The 16,160-nt window shown below is 39.1% G+C and overlaps 1 protein-coding gene across 1 annotated transcript in view; it reads left to right on the top strand.

The window, feature by feature from the left end:
* The window catches only part of GALNT17 (polypeptide N-acetylgalactosaminyltransferase 17), a 690,917-nt gene that overhangs the window by 235,395 nt on the left and 439,362 nt on the right, over nucleotides 1-16,160 (top strand). Inside the window, exon 3 of the mRNA XM_063457373.1 lies at nucleotides 1,534-1,700. Coding sequence (XP_063313443.1) covers nucleotides 1,534-1,700 — 167 coding nt within the window. The remainder of the gene's footprint in view (nucleotides 1-1,533; nucleotides 1,701-16,160) is intronic.

Below are 16,160 nucleotides of genomic sequence, written 5' to 3'. Positions count from 1 at the left end.
CTAGTAGCACCCCTCAAGGCATTATCAAGTACAGTTATACTAATCAACATTTACACTGCATGCGCTCATGAAGAAGGCCATTGTAATCTTTGATATCTATCGATCCGTCTGTCTGTCTGTCTAAATATCTACATAATTAATCACCTAAAACAGTTTGTGCCTTGTGAAGGGAATAAATCAAGTTTTCAAACTGCAGGTCTTTTTAAAAAAAAGCAACAAAGTAAAAAACTGAACATTCAGCATCTTAATGCAAATTAAGGTTTAACTTAAAATTAACCTAATACAATTTTGAACACAGAACATATTCAAGTAAAATAAAAGGTGGTTAGAAGTCTGGTATAACAGCTCCCTATAAATGGTGTATTTGGGCTACTGCCGACACAATATTGCCTTTTCTTTTATTTCAATAATATCTCTAATGTTTCTATTGTCATGCTTTAAGATAGTCCAACTCCAGTAAAATGTGTTCATGTAAATCATGCCAGGTAGCAAGCATAGTTATGCATAAAATCACCTTACATTGTGGCTATGAGTAGTAATAATCAGTTGTGACTTAAAGGACCACTATAGGCACCCAGACCACTTCAGCTCAATGAAGTAGTCTGGGTGCCAGGTCCATCTAGGGTTAACCCTGCCTGCTGTAAACATAGCAGTTTCAGAGAAACTGCTATATTGGAAATATGGGTTAATCCAGCCTCTAGTGGCTGTCTCATTGACAGCCGCTAGAGGCGCTTCCGCGCTTCTCACAGTGATTTTCACAGTGAGATAGATGTCAGCGTCAGAATGGTGAGAATGGTTTCCTATGGACTGACTAAATGCGTGCGCGGCTCTTGCCCTATTAACACTATAGTGCAGGGAAAACAAGTTTGTTTTCCTGGCATTATAGTGGTCCTTTAATATGCCTTTTGGCCTTTATACAGGGGATGAGAGCAGCCATTGCCTGTTACTGTGCAGCGTCAGGTGGAATCTGTTAGATGTCTGCGTACAGCAGAGCTGCCTTGTAGTAACTTCAGTCTGCTCTCCTCCTTTCTTACGCTAACAGAGGTAAGCTACAGAGTGTAGTATTTTCAGTGTGACTATTTAACATGGAGAGCAGGGACAAGCACCACTGAAAAAAATGAAATTAAACTTTAAATGGTTACTGACCATAGAGTTCTCCACAAACAGTTCAATAGTGTTTTTCACAGATGGCTTTTCTACTTTGGATTTATTTTTGTTAAATGAATCATCACACGGTGTAATATGTTATGTGTTGTTGTTCATCTGAAACTATACTTAAAACAAATGTTAAAACCTGCTAAAGAATAGATTCTGGTTATTATATCCTTATATGTAAAACGATAGGATTCAAAGAGGGTGTACTTTCTTTTCCACATGGCTGCGTATAAATACATTCATACACGTAGCCATTTGCTGGATTTATACATTCTTGCCACTGTTATTCTATCCACAGGAAAAATATCAACCTCATAAAGAAACTATTAAAACTAATTAAAAAATTGTTGTTTTTTTTTTCTGTTTCATTTTTCTAAGGTGCAATAAACTGAAGTATCCTAAGGAACTACCCCAGATTTCAATCATTTTTATCTTTGTTAATGAAGCCCTGTCTGTGATTTTGAGATCAGTTCACAGTGCAGTGAATCACACCCCTGTCCACCTTCTGAAGGAGATTATACTAGTGGATGACAACAGTGATGAAGGTATTATAACATTATCAAATTTTACATTTGCTAAAAATATCAGAAATTTCACCTATTCCAACCAAAGATTCAAGGAAAATGCACACAGACTTTGGTGATTGTATCCATGGTTTTATGTGAAAATGTATTTTGTAAACAGTGCAAAAACTAGATGTGCATTTATTGCATCTATCTTTATAGTAATTGTTTCATTTAGCAACAAATCATTTTGATTGGGAAAATAGCTAAGAATTCCAACTTTGATCATGAAGGAAACAAATATTATTCAACCATTAAACACAAATTAAATAATAGTTTGATTCGGATGGACCAATTAATTGTCAAATTAATCACATTTTTTAAAGATGAATGCAAGAAAAGCACAAAAGACATTCCGAATCGGAAAAGTAAAATAGTCTAAAAAATAACTAAATTGTAATGAGAAGTACAAGTGGGTTTCCTGAGATTTCCCAATGAGGCTAAAAATAACACTTGTATGATATATTTTTTCCCATTAATGGCTCGTAATTTAAAGTTGCAAGAATATTCACATTCTGCAATAAACAACATGCAATATAAAGCAGACATGTATTGGTTGGCAGAATTTAGCATGGGACCAGTTGTTGGATTAGTTTACCAAACATCCATAAATATGTTTTGTGCATATTAAATAAGATATGAAGAAGACCAAAACAAAGAAGAATGATTAAATATGTATAATTCGAATGCAGTTAACAACCTGCAGTGTGTGTTGGTGACATATTTGTCAGTTTGTGTTCCTGTGCAAAAAAAAAGAAATCTAATGAATGATTTTGTATTTGTAGTGCTCTAGGTACTTAGAATGATATATAAAGGTTTTATAAATGAGTCACATGTAATATAAAGCTGGTTTCACATTTTCTCAATATTTTATTTTTAAATCTGAAGTGTACACAGAGAGTATGATTTTGGAAACTATTGTAGTACATTGGTTGTGAGGAATGTATTTTAACATATCTCAATGCATGCATATGTACATCATAGTTTTTTTTACCCAGACATTGTGTTGTCCTATTATTTGATTGTAAAACATACAATGTGTCATTCCAGCTAAGGACACGCATCTTATATGCCGTTGTTTGTTCCTTTTATCTCTGTCAATATGCAAACATTATCAATACAGCTAAGGAGGGTTTCTTGCACTCCCGTTAGCTCCACACAGCTAATGTAAGTGGCAGATTCACTGGGCTAGATCACACCTGCGTTTCCAACGTTACTGTATTACAGCTCATTGAGAAGCATTAGAAAACCGTGATTGCTTGCGCAAATGCCTGTGGCTTCAGCACAGAGGATTCTCAATGAGAAGCCTCTGATTGGTAAATCCACAGGCACAGACCTGAAGTGTATACCGAGGATAAAGGGGAGGTCTTGCAAAGGCTACAAAAAATGAATTACACGTGAAGAACGCATATAAGAAAAATTGTTTACAGATTAATTTTTTTTTTTTTTGCTAACCAATGTCAGTCTCAGAATATGTTTAATAAGGCAAACATGGAAACATACTAATTAATATTCTAGTTTGAACGTGGGCAGAAATGTCACTTACTCGGGTTTCTAAATCAACCTTAGTGACTTGATTATTATTGATTATTGTCTGCTTACTAAAGTGACATGCAGTTTGTGTTAAATCCTCCTGGGACATAGGAAAACCTGCTTAAGAGGATGTAAGTCCCTGCAGAAAAAGATATCTCAGTATAATCTCTTGACCAGAATGTTTGTAATTATAGTGTTGTGTATACTGTAACAGACTTGCTGGTTTTGCATAGAAAAAAACAACCTCAAAGCCCCATGCTCAGGGAAAATATATATGTACTACACTGCGTGCAGAATTATTAGGCAAATGAGTATTTTGACCACATCATCCTCTTTATGCATGTTGTCTTACTCCAAGCTGTATAGGCTCGAAAGCCTACTACCAATTAAGCATATTAGGTGATGTGCATCTCTGTAATGAGAAGGGGTGTGGTCTAATGACATCAACACCCTATATCAGGTGTGCATAATTATTAGGCAACCTCCTTTCCTTTGGCAAAATGGGTCAAAAGAAGGACTTGACAGGCTCAGAAAAGTTAAAAATAGTGAGATATCTTGCAGAGGGATGCAGCACTCTTAAAATTGCAAAGCTTCTGAAGCGTGATCATCGAACAATCAAGTGTTTCATTCAAAATAGTCAACAGGGTCGCAAGAAGCGTGTGGAGAAACCAAGGCGCAAAATAACTGCCCATGAACTGAGAAAAGTCAAGCGTGCAGCTGCCAAGATGCCACTTGCCACCAGTTTGGCCATATTTCAGAGCTGCAACATCACTGGAGTGCCCGAAAGCACAAGGTATGCAATACTCAGAGACATGGCCAAGGTAAGAAAGGCTGAAAGACGACCACCACTGAACAAGACACACAAGCTGAAACGTCAAGACTGGGCCAAGAAATATCTCAAGACTGATTTTTCTAAGGTTTTATGGACTGATGAAATGAGAGTGAGTCTTGATGGGCCAGATGGATGGATTGGTAAAGGGCAGAGAGCTCCAGTCCGACTCAGACGCCAGCAAGGTGGAGGTGGAGTACTGGTTTGGGCTGGTATCATCAAAGATGAGCTTGTGGGGCCTTTTTGGGTTGAGGATGGAGTCAAGCTCAACTCCCAGTTTCTGGAAGACACCTTCTTCAAGCAGTGGTACAGGAAGAAGTCTACATCCTTCAAGAAAAACATGATTTTCATGCAGGACAATGCTCCATCACACTCGTCCAAGTACTCCACAGCGTGGCTGGCAAGAAAGGGTATAAAAGAAGAAAATCTAATGACATGGCCTCCTTGTTCACCTGATCTGAACCCCATTGAGAACCTGTGGTCCATCATCAAATGTGAGATTTACAAGGAGGGAAAACAGTACACCTCTCTGAACAGTGTCTGGGAGTCTGTGGTTGCTGCTGCACGCAATGTTGATGGTGAATAGATCAAAACACTGACAGAATCCATGGATGGCAGGCTTTTGAGTGTCCTTGCAAAGAAAGGTGGCTATATTGGTCACTGATTTGTTTTTGTTATGTTTTTGAATGTCAGAAATGTATATTTGTGAATGTTGAGATGTTATATTGGTTTCACTGGTAAAAATAAATAATTGAAATGGGTATATATTTGTTTTTTGTTAAGTTGCCTAATAATTATGCACAGTAATAGTCACCTGCACACACAGATATCCCCCTAAAATAGCTATAACTAAAAACAAACTAAAAACTACTTCCAAAAATATTCAGCTTTGATATTAATGAGTTTTTTGGGTTCATTGAGAACATGGTTGTTGTTCAATAATAAAATTAATCCTCAAAAATACAACTTGCCTAATAATTCTGCACTCCCTGTATATGCATATGAATTGTATATTAAAATGTTTAGTTTTGCCCGAGGAGTCCTCTAGAATAGAGCAAAGATGGAACTTAAGAAAGGTCTCACCACCTGAAGAACATATACCGTATATACTCGAGTATAAGCCGACCCGAATATAAGCCGAGGCCCCTAATTTTTCCCCAAAAAACTGGGAAAACGTATTGACTCGAGTATAAGACTAGGGTGGGAAATTCAGCAGCTACTGGTAAATTTCTAAATAAAATTAGATCCTAAAAAAAATATATTAATTGAATATTTATTTACAGTGTGTGTATAATGAATGCAGTATGTGCGTATGAGTGCAGCGTGTGCGTATGAGTGCAGCGTGTGTGTATGAGTGCAGTGTGTGTATGAGTGCAGCGTGTGTGTGTATGAGTGCAGCGTGTGTATGAGTGCAGCGTGTGTATGAGTGCAGCGTGTGTATGAGTGCAGCGTGTGTATGAGTGCAGTGTGTGTATGAGTGCAGTGTGTGTATGAATGCAGTGTGTGTGAGTGCAGTGTGTGTGTATGAGTGCAGTGTGTGTGTGTATGAATGCAGTGTATGAATGCAGTGTGTGCAGGGCCGGTGCAAGGATATTTGCCCCCCCCCCATATGTCCTGACCTCCCCTCCTCCTCCCTCAGTGGTCCTTACCTCCCCACCCCCGTGTTCCTTCACCCCCCTCCCCCAGTGGTCCTGACTCACCCCTCCCCTAGTGGTCCTTACCCTCCCCTCCCCTAGTGGTCCTTACCCTCCCCTCCCCTAGTGGTCCTTACTTCCCCCTCCCCTCCACTAGTGGTCCTTACTTCCCCCTCCCCTCCCCTAGTGGTCCTTATCCCCCCCTCCCTCCCATAGTGGCCCTTATCCCCCCCTCCCTCCCATAGTGGTCCTTATCCCCCTCCCTCCCATAGTGGTCCTTATCCCCCCCTCCCTCCCATAGCGGTCCTTATACACCCCCTCCCTCCCATAGTGGTCCTTATCCCACCCCCTCCCTCCCATAGTGGTCCTTATACCCCCCCTCCCCCTCCCACAGTGGTCCTTATACCCCCTTTTTTTATTATTATTTTTTTTATTATTATTATTATTTTTTTTTTATTATTATTTCTTATTTTTTTATATTTTTTTTTTTTCGTCCCCCCTCCCTGCTTGATACATGGCAGGGAGGGGGGCTCTCCTTCCCTGGTGGTCCAGTGGCAGTTCAGTGGGGGGGAGAGGGGGGCTGGCAGAGCTGTAACTTACCTGTTCTGCAGCTCCTGTCAGCTCTCTCCTCCTCTGCGCCGTCCGTGCAGCTCCCTCTTTCAGCTCCCAGTGTAAGTCTCGCGAGAGCCGCGGCTCTCGCGAGATTTACACTGGGAGCTGACCGAGGTGCTGAACGGACGGCGCGGAGGAGGAGAGAGCTGACAGGAGCTGCAGAACAGGTAAGTTACAGCTCTGCCAGCCCCCCTCTCCCCCAGTCTGTATTATGGCAATGTAAATTGCCATAATACAGACCTTGACTCGAGTATAAGCCGAGTTGGGGTTTTTCAGCCCAAAAAATGGGCTGAAAAACTCGGCTTATACTCGAGTATATACGGTACCTTAAATTGACTGTAAAGAAAAAAAAAATACCACAGTAACTGGATAAATGTACGATATAGTTTGGCAACAAAATGTACTGTAAACAATAATTTGTGACAGTAGATAGCTATTGCAGTGTTTTTGTTGGTTATTATCCTGTATTTCCCTTTATTATAATCACACTGTATGTTTAATGAAACATATAAGGTGATTATACATTCTCCTGCAGCTTTCGCTTGTGTCATTGGTAAGTTTGTAGAAATATGCTTCTAGAGTTGCTATTGCGAGGATTTCCTTTATGAAATGTAATTTTAGATTTACACTAAAAGTTTAATGTTTTATGGTCAAATGGCTTACTTTTACATTTAGAACATACAGTATAAATTTTTAAGAAGGAATTTACAGCTTGGTCGTTTCTCCATGGTCATATCTCTTGACTGTGATGCTCTTCCATTAAGCAAATAAGGCTTTTTATAAAAAAAAAAAAAAAAAAAAACCATCATATCTCTACTCTCTACTCTATTTTTTTGTTGCCCCTAATCAATGTGGAGCATCCTCCTTGTAGTAGCATTAAAATATCCACTAATATTTTGGCTGTCTTAGAGTTCATTTTTACAGATCCTGACACTTGCCTCAATTCCTTATTTCAGATGGAACACTATTTTTTCTCAAATGCCCCTATTTTCAAAGTGAAAAAAACAACAGATAGGTTTCTTATTTTGCTTTGTGACTCTTTTGATTGTCTCTGGTTTCCCATAACTTTTATTGCACTCATTTGCAATCTTCCCACGGTTACTAACACATTTAGATGAATTTCCTGGCCTTTTTCTTAGGTAATTCTATACAAATTCCTTAAAGATTGTATTCTAATGCAGTTACAATAACATTCATATATGAACATATGCATTATCTGTTATTATATATTAGTCTGTTCAACTAGTATTCTTAGGAACCTAATTTATACACAATGGAGCAGAGGTAAAATAGTGAATTCTTGTGAACTAAAATTCACGGGGTGGGGTGGAGTCTGACTTCGAAGCAGAGCAAACGTGTTTCACTTGAGCTCCTGCTCATAGAATTGATTTTGGGGTGCTAAACCCGATTACACTGCTGCCAAACTCTCAACAGGGCTTCCCTACTGTGCGGAGTTCTCTAGTGAACATACCGTGACTTACTTGGATCCTGTTATCCACCAAAGACCCTAAAAACGCTGCTGCTGCCTACTGGAGACGGAGCGGGAAGAGGTGGCCGATCTCCTTGTTTCCAGAAGCTCAGTATTTCTGCACTCCTATTTTTTTTTTTTTTTTATTATTTATTTTGAGATTTTCATTTGCATTGGGGTTAGGGTACAGAAAGTAATAAGGGAGTAAGAGGTTTGTTACATGGTACGAAGAGATAATTTTCATTTGTTATAACAATCCTGCTTATGAAGCCTATTTGATGATCATTCTTCAGTTGTGTTATCTATCAGTTGCTTGTCCTTTATTGCTCTACACATAACATTTGTTGCGACTCTAGATCTATGGGTCGGGGAAGGGTACAAAATAAAAGGGGAGGTATCAGGGGTGCCCTATTTAGGTTTATCCCTTCCCCTCCTTTCCCCCGCTCACCCGCCCCCCCGTTTCTCCCCAACCTCCCCTCTCCCCCCCCCACCCCCACAGTCACTTTGCCCCTTATTGGGTCTTTATTGTGTTTTCTATACATGAGCGTCCGCGAGGGAGTCTGGGATGGGAGAAGAGGGGAGGGGCGGGGTGGCATGCATATACGCTTGTGCATCTCCTTGCATTGCTGTCTGTCGACGGTCTGTTACAACCGTGTTGTGGATGGTGATTTTCAATGCGCTCCGTCGCACGGGGCATTGGAGTGTGCCATGTAATGCGGGCGTGTAGAGGTCTACTGTTCTCCCTGGAGTCTGTGTCCCCTGGAGGCGCCTGTTTGTGCTGGGTAACGTGTACATGCCGTGGGAGGGGATGGCCGTCAGGGGGGGATGTTCCCGGTGTATTTGTGGGTGCGGCGATCGGGGTAAGGAGGGTTTGGCGGAAGGGGGGGTGTGGGTTCGCGCGTATAGGTTTCTCTCCTATAGAGGGGCCTGGCGGGAGGGACTGCTCTACGCCCACGCACGCAGGGCCCTTGTAGGGTGGGGGAGAGGGAAGAGAGAGAGAGGGAGAGAAAAAAAAGGGGGGGAGAGGGGGGGTTCAAGAGGAGGAGGGGTTTCAAGAGAGGGGTTCACCCTTGCGTAAAATCCCTTCTGGGTGGTTTGTGTCCGCTGTGTTGGCGTCGGCGTTGTGCGGTGGTCGCTCCTCTCGGGGTGATGTCGGATATGGTTGCTGGTTTGAACTGAGGTTGGTTAGTTTGTTGAGTTCTCGTTCAGTTTCGCGTTGTTCGTGTCCCAGAGGTCCCATGTGCGGTGGAACGCTTTGTACATGTTGTTAATCTGTGCCATTAGTTCGTCCAGGTCTCGGGTTTCTGTGATTTTTCTAATTATGGTAGAGATTGTGTTTTTTTTGGGGGTGAATACATTTTAAATTTGAAGGATATAGCATTGAGGCTGTGTATATGTGTAAAGATCATGCTTGTTTTTATATATATATGTAGCATAGAGAGTGGTTATTTTAAGATGCTATGGTATTTTGGGTCTTTGCCAGCTGATTATGTCAATATGTCCTGTTCTTCTTGACAACTGGTTGCTCCTGTCAGTTTAGCTGTCACAGGTGACTACATGAGGTGCTTTAGGTAACTATTATACTTTGAATAGAAAACTATGGTCAGAAACTAGGCTATCTATCTATCTATCTATCTAGCTGATTCCTATGGTAAGGTGGGGTTGTAGTCCAGGCTTTGACTTATTTTATTTTTCACATTGCCTAACAATATTTACAGTGTGCCTTCATATTTTTGAACTTGTATAATAACTAAAATATGCAGTCTTGGCACGGAGAAATCACTCATTCTTACAGTTATTACATCTCCACAAGCAAGACGCTCCTTTTCTCCCTTAGAAGTTCTTAGCAAACACTTACTAGTGGATCCGCACTCATATGATTTCTTATAAAAAAATCAGTTTAATAATTCAAACTTTTCAATGTCTGCAGTTTCATAACTAATTTAAAGCTATTTTGGCTAGCCATAGAATCTTGCAAGGAAAAACATTAAAAAAACAAACAAAAAAAAAAAAACACATCAAACATAAGAAAAAAAAAACATGCAAATATAAACTAACTAGTATTCTGTCATAGTTTGCAAATCACATTAAGACACTTTAAATGTAAAAGAACAAATATGTATTCCTGCCCCTTTAGTGATAAAAACATCATCTACCCCCCTGGCCCTCTACTCCCTAAATATAGTAAAATCTTACCTTTATTCCAGTCTGTCTGCATTGGGTTTTGCCCCTGCTCTGTCTCCTTGACTGACATAATTAGAAGTAATTATCTCAGCCAATCACAATACTGATGATCTCAGCCAAGGAGGCGGGCCGGGGGGTGGGGACAATTGCAGCCCTTGCCAATCGGCATCTCCTCATAGAGATGCATTGAATCTCTGAAAAGAAAGTGTTTACTGCAAAACGTTTGCAGGGACTGACCATACTCACCAGCATGACTATATTAAGCTGTAGTTGTTTAGGTGACTATAGTGTCCCTTTAAGTAATGCTATTATACATCTCTCTGCTACTTTTACGTATACGCTGAAAAACAATATCATCAGCATAATAAATGCAAAACATTGTCAGAAGAAAAGTGTCCTTTCAATGGGAGTCTTAGCCTGCTTGGAATATGCATGGTAAATCCAGAATCTTCAGCATGATTCATTTAATGATTATCCATTGCACACATTTACACACAGACTCCTTCTACCTTTAAATTGTTATTGTATTTTGTTATTAAACATTGCAAATTATTACAAAATGTTCCTCTTTGTTATGGTGCAATGTTTATGATAGTTACATCACAGGGAGTCTTTTTCTTATGGGACCTTTACAAGATATTCTGTAGTCTATAAAAAGTAGTTGATATGAGTTGTAGAAAAGGTATATTATTTGCTCATTAAATCTTAACAGTACAGTTTTAGTTCAGTCTGACAATTTGTGTATATAAAGCATCGTCATCAAAGAATTCCAAGAAAATACATTTTTGCAGGTGGAGCTATTATGATCATAGACCTGCAAGGAAATGCCATAATATAATTGTTTACACAGCAAAACATAGGCTGAAATTAACACATCTTGCCAACCCTCCACATTTAACTGATGTATCTCATATAGTGCTTGGCTAACATTACATTTGAAATGCTTACTCGGGGAAATGTAGTCTGCATACAAATGCACACCTATTGCAATAGGTTTATTTTGAAGCTGTGACTATAACCTTGGGAATTACTCAGGTGTCTGTAGCTGCCCAATATTTAACAGTGCTGGTTTATTTTTGACACAGACCTGCTGGGTTGCACAGTAACCTTCTATTTGAATTACTTTTATTATAAAATGTTATTTTTTTTTCTTTCTACAGTATGTAGCACATAGACAAAAAATACATTTATTTTCAATAGTGTTAATATACTTTTGCACCTTAGCCAGTCTGTGAAAAAAATATTTAAGATGCTTGTTGTGTTGCTATGGCAACAACATCTAACAACATATTCATACCCTTTCCTTATCTCTGGTCAGGAATATAGCCTAGAAATATAATCATTAAACCATAAAAAATATCACTTGGCACCAGAAGTGTGTGGACTATATTTCAGATGCCTATTAGACAATCTTTAAACAGCTGTGGAGGCTATACATATGTCTAAATATGTCAAGAAATGTCAAATATAAAAATACATAATTATTAAATATCAAAATATTACTATATTAAAAAGATATGACAGAATAAAAATGTACTTTAAAAAAAAATAAAAAAAATAAAATCTGTGTAGCTTAAATGAAACCGTGTAGAATGTATTTACTAAATGGCAAATTGCAGTGAATTGGAAGCAGAAATGCAGACTTCAGAACAAAAAAGCTGGTTTAGAAAAAAAAAAAAAAAATCAGCAACTCGGCTACAGTCACAGTTTGGCTATTTTTAGCTGACATTTTGCAATTTCCTATCTATCTATCTATCTATCTATCTATCTATCTATCTATCTATCTATCTATCTATCTCTTAAACAATCCAGCACTCCTCGCTATATATGTTACTTGCCCGGGGCTTGTCAACATTGATACAGAAAATTCAACAGGATAGCACTCTCAGGGCTTAGTTTAGAAATAAAACAACTTTTATTTGCTCAAATAAAAGAAAATCAAATTTCAGTCTGTATCCACAGACTTTCACCAGGATCTTGACTGAAACGTTGATTTTCTATTTTTGAGCAAATAAAGGTTACGTTTTATTTCAGCAGGAGTGCTATCCTGTTGCGTATGTATATATATATATATATATATTTATATATATATATATATATATATATATATATATATATATATATATATGAACCAGGGGGCTAAGTGCACTGGATCTTGTGTATTATATATACAGGGAGTGCAGAATTATTAGGCAAGTTGTATTTTTGAGGATTAATTTTATTATTGAACAACAACCATGTTCTCATTGAACTCAAAAAACGCATTCATATCAAAGCTGAATATTTTTGGAAGTAGTTTTTAGTTTGTTTTTAGTTTTAGCTATTTTAGGGGGATATATGTGTGTGCAGGTGACTATTACTGTGCATAATTATTAGGCAACTTAACAAAAAACAAATATATACCCATTTCAATGATTTATTTTTACCAGTGAAACCAATATAACATCTCAACATTCACAAATATACATTTCTGACATTCAAAAACAAATCAGTGACCAATATAGCCACCTTTCTTTGCAAGGACACTCAAAAGCCTGCCATCCATGGATTCTGTCAGTGTTTTGATCTGTTCACCATCAACATTGCGTGCAGAAGCAACCACAGCCTCCCAGACACTGTTCAGAGAGGTGTACTGTTTTCCCTCCTTGTAAATCTCACATTTGATGATGGCCCACAGGTTCTCAATGGGGTTCAGATCAGGTGAACAAGGAGGCCATGTCATTAGATTTTCTTCTTTTATACCCTTTCTTGCCAGCCACGCTGTGGAGTACTTGGACGCGTGTGATGGAGCATTGTCCTGCATGAAAATCATGTTTTTCTTGAAGGATGCAGACTTCTTCCTGTACCACTGCTTGAAGAAGGTGTCTTCCAGAAACTGGCAGTAGGACTGGGAGTTGAGCTTGACTCCATCCTCAACCCGAAACGGCCCCATAAGCTCATCTTTGATGATACCAGCCCAAACCAGTACTCCACCTCCACCTTGCTGGCGTCTGAGTCGGACTGGAGCTCTCTGCCCTTTACCAATCCAGCCACAGGCCCATCCATCTGGCCCATCAAGACTCACTCTCATTTCATCAGTCCATAAAACCTTAGAAAAATCAGTCTTGAGATATTTCTTGGCCCAGTCTTGACGTTTCAGCTTGTGTGTCTTGTTCAGTGGTGGTCGTCTTTCAGCCTTTCTTACCTTGGCCATGTCTCTGAGTATTGCACACCTTGTGCTTTTGGGCACTCCAGTGATGTTGCAGGTCTGAAATATGGCCAAACTGGTGGTAAGTGGCATCTTGGCAGCTGCACGCTTGACTTTTCTCAGTTCATGGGCAGTTATTTTGCGCCTTGGTTTCTCCACACGCTTCTTGCGACCCTGTTGACTATTTTGAATGAAACGCTTGATTGTTCGATGATCACGCTTCAGAAGCTTTGCAATTTTAAGAGTGCTGCATCCCTCTGCAAGATATCTCACTATTTTTGACTTTTCTGAGCCTGTCAAGTCCTTCTTTTGACCCATTTTGCCAAAGGAAAGGAAGTTGCCCAATAATTATGCACACCTGATATAGGGTGTTGATGTCATTAGACCACACCCCTTCTCATTACAGAGATGCACATCACCTAATATGCTTAATTGGTAGTAGGCTTTCGAGCCTATACAGCTTGGAGTAAGACAACATGCATAAAGAGGATGATGTGGTCAAAATACTAATTTGCCTAATAATTCTGCACTCCCTGTATATATATATATATATATATATATATATATATATATAAATGCAGACAGCTCTTGCACTCTTCACTGTTTGTTTAGTACCTGGTGCTCTGGTAGCTCATGCACAGCAATAGAAAGAAATATACCAGCACTCCTCGGATTTTCAAATGAAGTTTTTCCTTTTATTCCAAAGTACAATTTCGACGTTTCAGCTCTGCCTCAGAGCTTTCATCAGGACATATACAAAATTCTAAAACATAAACAGACTTATATAGGGAGCTAAAATCAAGGTAAGTACTCACTTTTACAGCTGATTGTCATTTCCCATTCCCGCCCGATTGCTCAGGTTGCCTGTGCATGTACTTCCGGGTATGGTCATGTGACCACCATGCGGGACCTTCTCACTCACTCTCCAAGCTACAAAGGTCAGCTGAGGGAGAGCTGAAACGTCGAAATTGTACTTTGGAATAAAAGGAAAAACTTCATTTGAAAATCCGAGGAGTGCTGGTATATTTCTTTCTATTGCTATATATATATATATATATATATATATATATATATATATATATATACAAAAGGATCTTGCACTCCACCTTTACAAGTATCAATTGCCCGGTGCTTGTCAGCCAAAACACAAAAAAATTTGCCAAAGATAGCACTCCAGGGACTAGTAAAAATGAACTTTTATTACCTTCACTAAAACATCAAAAAGGTCAACATTTCAGCTTGATGTCCTGACGAAAGCTTGAGGGAATCAAGCTGAAACGTTGACCTTTTTGATGTTTTAGTGAAGGTAGTAATACAAGTTAATTTTTACTAGTCCCTGGAGTGCTATCTTTGGCAATTATATATATATATATATATATATATATATATATATATATATATATATATATATACATATATATATATGTATATATATATATATATATATATAAATTAGGCATATGCATGGGGAAAGTATTCGTCTCAGTTCGGCATTCCGAAATTCGTGACTTCATCAATTCGGCAATTCGGCAATTCGGCACTGCGGAACTTCGGGAACTTCGGCAATTCGGAACTTCGCCACTTAAGCACTTTGGAACTTCGCCACTTCAGCCACTTCGGAAACTTCGGTACTTCGGAACTTAGACACTTTGGAACTTCGGCACTTCGCCACTTCGGAACTTCGGTAACTTTGGCACTTCCGAACTTCGGCATTTCGGGACTTCTCTTGCAGCCGCTTGGTTGATAACTCCCTAATTCCCATGGTATTAGGGAGTTATCTACCAAAATCCTGAAAGACCTAAATTGGCCTTTCAGCCAACTTTACTAATACTAAGTAAAAATCACTTAGTATTAGTAAATTTTGCCCCTTACTCGCTATATCGCGAGTAGGGGCATGTCTATTAAACACTGATAAAAAAAATAGGGTCCCCTCTCCCGATCCCCCACCAGAGACGCGGCGGGTGGGGGACCTAAATTTAAAAAAGGACCTATTGTCCTCCCCACCGGCCCCCACCGCTGAGTGGGCGGATGGGGGCCCTAAATATATTTTTTCTATGTTTCTATGTTTACAATACACTCAGACACTCCCACACAAAATCATCCCCTCTGCCTGTGATACAATTACCTTACACAATGGGTTAATGTAATTATCACAGGCAGAGAAATACAGTTTTTCCACATTATTCATAACTTTAAAAGTATACATCACATTCACAAAACTTACTCCAAATACAAACATATGTCAAAATCATCCAAATTGGCCCAGTGGTTCAAAAGATAGATCAAAGTCCTTTGTGACCAAATGAAGCATGGCTTTTCTGCCCAAAACCAGTTCCACAGAGTCTTCTATCCTGGAGATAATTTGGAAGTAATCCAATTATCTCCAAGGACAGAAGCAAAACTCCATTGAACACGTGGTAGCAAAAGATAATAATATACATAAAATAATTAACTGTGCAGTTATTGCATAAAACAGGTATTATAACTGAATGGCGCTCATATCACATACATACAGTTCAATTGCCATGGAGCCAAAGTCTTTCACATAGTCTTTCATTATACGAATGGGCTCCATGGCATAGCTATCTGGGGTATCACTGTTCAAATAGGGCAAGTACCGAATGACCCGGCTTTTATGTCTTTGCAGGGGAAAATCAAGCGTTTCAACATGGGGCCATAGTCTAAAGGCAGCAGGCGGGCAACCAGGCTCCTCCAATGCACAGTGGCGAGATGTATGTATGTATGTCTCTGTATCCATGTATCCATGTATGTATGTATGTCTCTGTATGTTTGTATGTATGTATGTCTCTGTATTCATGTATGTATGTGTCTGTATGTATGCATGTATGTATGTATGTATGTCTCTGAATGCATGTATGTAACAGAATGTATGTTTGTCTCTGAATGTCTGTATATATGTCTTTGTATACATGTATGTAACTGTATGCCTTTATGTCTCTGTATGTACGTATGTATGTATGTGTCTGTGTATGAC

This window comes from Pelobates fuscus, chromosome 1 (assembly GCF_036172605.1).
Source record: "Pelobates fuscus isolate aPelFus1 chromosome 1, aPelFus1.pri, whole genome shotgun sequence".
NCBI lineage: Eukaryota > Metazoa > Chordata > Amphibia > Anura > Pelobatidae > Pelobates > Pelobates fuscus.
The sequence above is the reverse complement of the archived record's forward strand: the minus strand, read 5'-3'. Positions and strand labels throughout refer to the sequence as shown.